Source organism: Cebus imitator, unplaced genomic scaffold, assembly GCF_001604975.1.
Source record: "Cebus imitator isolate Cc_AM_T3 unplaced genomic scaffold, Cebus_imitator-1.0 Scaffold221, whole genome shotgun sequence".
Classification (NCBI taxonomy): Eukaryota; Metazoa; Chordata; class Mammalia; order Primates; family Cebidae; genus Cebus; species Cebus imitator.
The window spans coordinates 51,846-54,840 of NW_016107536.1; the positions used below are offsets into that span (position 1 = coordinate 51,846).

Sequence of the window (2,995 nt, forward strand, 5' to 3'; positions counted from 1 at the left end):
TTTTAATGAAACAGGGCCTTACTCTGTCACTCAGGCTGGAGGGCAGTGGTGCAATCTTAGCTCACTGCAGGCTCAATCTCCCGGGCTCAAGTGATCCACCTCAGCCTCCCTAGTAGCTAGGACTACAGGCATGCAACACCACGCCTGGCTAAATTTTAAATTTGTTTGTAGAGACAGGGTTTCACTGTATTGTCCAGGCTGGTCTCGAACTCCTGGGTTCAAGCAGTCCTCCTGCCTCAGCGTCGCAAAGTGCTGGGACTGCCTGCGTGAGCCACTTATGCCCGACCTATACAGTGTTTTAAAAACAATTTTGTGCATGAAACAAAGTTTGCGTGAAGTTCGACGTGCGGAATTTCCACTTGTGGCGTCACGGAGGCACTCACGAAGTTTCGGAGTGCGGATGTCAGGTTTTGGATGAGGGATGCTGAAGCCGGGCTGCTCACGGAACCCTCTGTGTTAACACCCCCTCCTGGGCGAGCGCCGGGAAGTGGCGGCGGGGACGGTGCCCCGAGCGGGAGTGGGACCAGCGGCCGGGAGGGGAGGGCCCGAGCTGGGGCCGCAGGCCGGGTCAGGCCAGGGCGGGAGGGCAGGTGCAGCGGAGCAGGGCCGTGGAGGCCTCCGCCCGGGGAGCCCGCTGACCCCTGCCGTCATTTCCTTAGGAGCCAGAGAACAATGGCTCAAAAACAAGCGCCACCCGTCCCTCGGCCGCTTCCCGTCCACGCGCGCGTTCTCCGGGTCTGAGCGGATGGGACGCCTGCGCCGCGCGGGGCCCGGCTGCCTGGAGAGCGGCCGCCCGCGGAGGCCCCGCAGCCTAACGCCGCCCCGGCGCCGCCCCCCTCCTTCTCCCGGCAGCCTGGAGAGTCGCCGCCGAGGGATGAGGACGCGCCGGCTGCTTTCGCGGCCCCGAGCGCGCAGCGCCCAGCAGCCGCGCCGAGCCTGACTCGCTGTCCTCTCCCCTCGCGCACAGGGCTCTGCGAGTGACCCGGCCGGCGAGCTCCGGGCTGCATGGAACGGCTGCAGAAGGTGCGCGGCGCCGCCCCGGGCCGGGGGCGCCGAGGGCGGGTGGGGGCCGCTCGGGAGTCCAGGGCGCCACCTGGTGGCCACCCGCCGCGCAGCGCCGCGCAGCGCCCCGGGTCCCCCAGGCCTAGGGCCGCCCCTGCCCCGCCCCCGCACCCACGCACGTGCCCACTCGCCCGCCTTCTCGCTCTCCCCAGCAACCACTTACCTCCCCCGGGAGCGTGAGCTCCTCCCGAGACTCCAATGTGCCTGGCCCTCCCTCCAGCATCGTGGTGAGTACCCCTCTCGGCCACCAGCACCCCTCCACCAGGCTGGGAGCAGGGCGGGTGGGGCACCCTGGCTGCTGGGGAGCTGCCTGCAGAGCCTCCCCAGTGGTGGTCCCGCCAGTGCTGGCGGGCGGAGAGAACCCCGAAACCCAGAGACGCTCCCACATTCCACTTCCAGTGCTCTGGTTTCCTTACACCCGAAGTGCTAGGTAAAGGACTATCATGTTTTAAGGTGACTAAATTTTTAAATTAGCAGAATTGTTAAAGTCTGCAATGGCAGACGTTCTTGGCAATTAACATAAGTCTAGCTAGCAGGGCCTGTGTCCTAGGCGGGGTTTTCGGCACAGCTGTTCCACGCACACGTTTCCCTTCAGGCCAAGATGGACAATCAGGTGCTAGGCTACAAGGACCTGGCTGCCATCCCCAAGGACAAGGCCATCCTGGACATCGAGCGGCCCGACCTCATGATCTACGAGCCCCACTTCACGTATTCCCTCCTGGAACACGTGGAGCTGCCCCGCAGCCGGGAGGTGAGGGGCCTTCTCTTGGGCAGAACTTGAGGGGAGGCCCCACCAAGTCACACTGGGTGGGGACCGATCCCTCCCGTGCTTCCTTTCCCGGAGGTCTGCCTCAGCAAAAACAAGAGCGGGAACTGTGCACATGAACCAACCAGTCGTCTATCCAGCGTTAAAGAGAGCAGGCGAACAGGCTCTGGGCTGGTGTGTCGCTCAAATGTAGAGAGGTGGACACATTTGGATGGCAGCAGCACACAGGGGGCAGGAAGAGCAAGATTTGTGGCAACAGCTCAGATGCACTGAGCGTGGGGCTGAAAGTCCAGCAGAGGGACCTGTGTGATGTTGTGGCCTCAGTTTACCCTCCTATAAAACAGAGGTGACCTTTCCGCCCGTCCACATGCAAGGTAGTCAAGGTGCAGGAGAGTGTACAAGGCAGGTACTCATGAACTGAGGAGTGTCCAACTGTCCACGGCACGGTAGTGTCGTGGCTGACCCGTGACACGGGGCTAAACCATGGGGTGACTTCAGTTCCTTCGTGATGACCCTGGACCTCATCCCTGAATGCTTGTTGGTCTTGTCCCTTCTATTTGTATTGATGCTCTGAGGACAGGACCAACTATTCCTTAGTTGGTTCTCAGAAGGCCAGGCATGGTGGCTCACATCTATAATCCCAGCACTTGTGGAGGCCAAGGTAGGAGGGTCACTTGAGGCCAGGAGTTTGAGTCCGGCCTGGGCAACATAGGGAGACCCCTATCTCTACAAAAATTAGCAAGGTGTGGTGGTATGTGCCTGTAGTTTCAGCTGCTCAGGAGGCTGAGGTGGGAGGATCCCTTGAGCCCAGGAGGGGAGACTGCGGTGAGCTGTGATCGAGCCACTGCTCTCTAGGCTGGGTGACAGAGTGAGACTGCAAAAAAGAAAGATGAGAGAGGGAGAGAGGAGAGAGAAGAAAGTAGAAGAGAGGAGAAGAGAGAAGAAAGGGGAGAGAGAGGAAGAAAGGAAGGAAGGAGGGAAGGGAGGGAAGAAGGGAGTGAAAGAAAAAGGAAAAAGGAAAGAAAAAAATAAAAGATGAGAGAGAGGGAGAGAGAGAGGAAGGAGGGAGGGAGGGAAGGTAGGGAAGGTAGGAAACAAGAAGGAAGGAAGGAAAGAGGAAAGGAAGGAAGGGAAGGAGGGAAGGAAGGAAGGAGGGAAGGAAGGAAG

The 2,995-nt window shown here is 60.4% G+C and overlaps 1 protein-coding gene across 33 annotated transcripts in view; it reads left to right on the plus strand.

The window, feature by feature from the left end:
- DMTN (dematin actin binding protein) overlaps positions 1–2,995 on the plus strand; it is a 30,734-nt gene that overhangs the window by 11,572 nt on the left and 16,167 nt on the right. For 9 of the 33 annotated variants that reach the window (XM_037746101.1, XM_037746096.1, XM_017549637.2 and 6 more), the window contains 3 exons: positions 968–1,023; positions 1,215–1,289; positions 1,658–1,813. In XM_037746101.1, the coding sequence (XP_037602029.1) occupies positions 1,006–1,023; positions 1,215–1,289; positions 1,658–1,813 (249 nt within the window). In that variant the 5' untranslated portion in view covers positions 968–1,005. Of the gene's footprint in view, positions 1–852; positions 1,024–1,214; positions 1,290–1,657; positions 1,814–2,995 lie in introns of all 33 variants that reach the window. The other 24 variants (XM_017549642.1, XM_017549652.1, XM_017549649.1 and 21 more) reach the window with 3 other exon arrangements.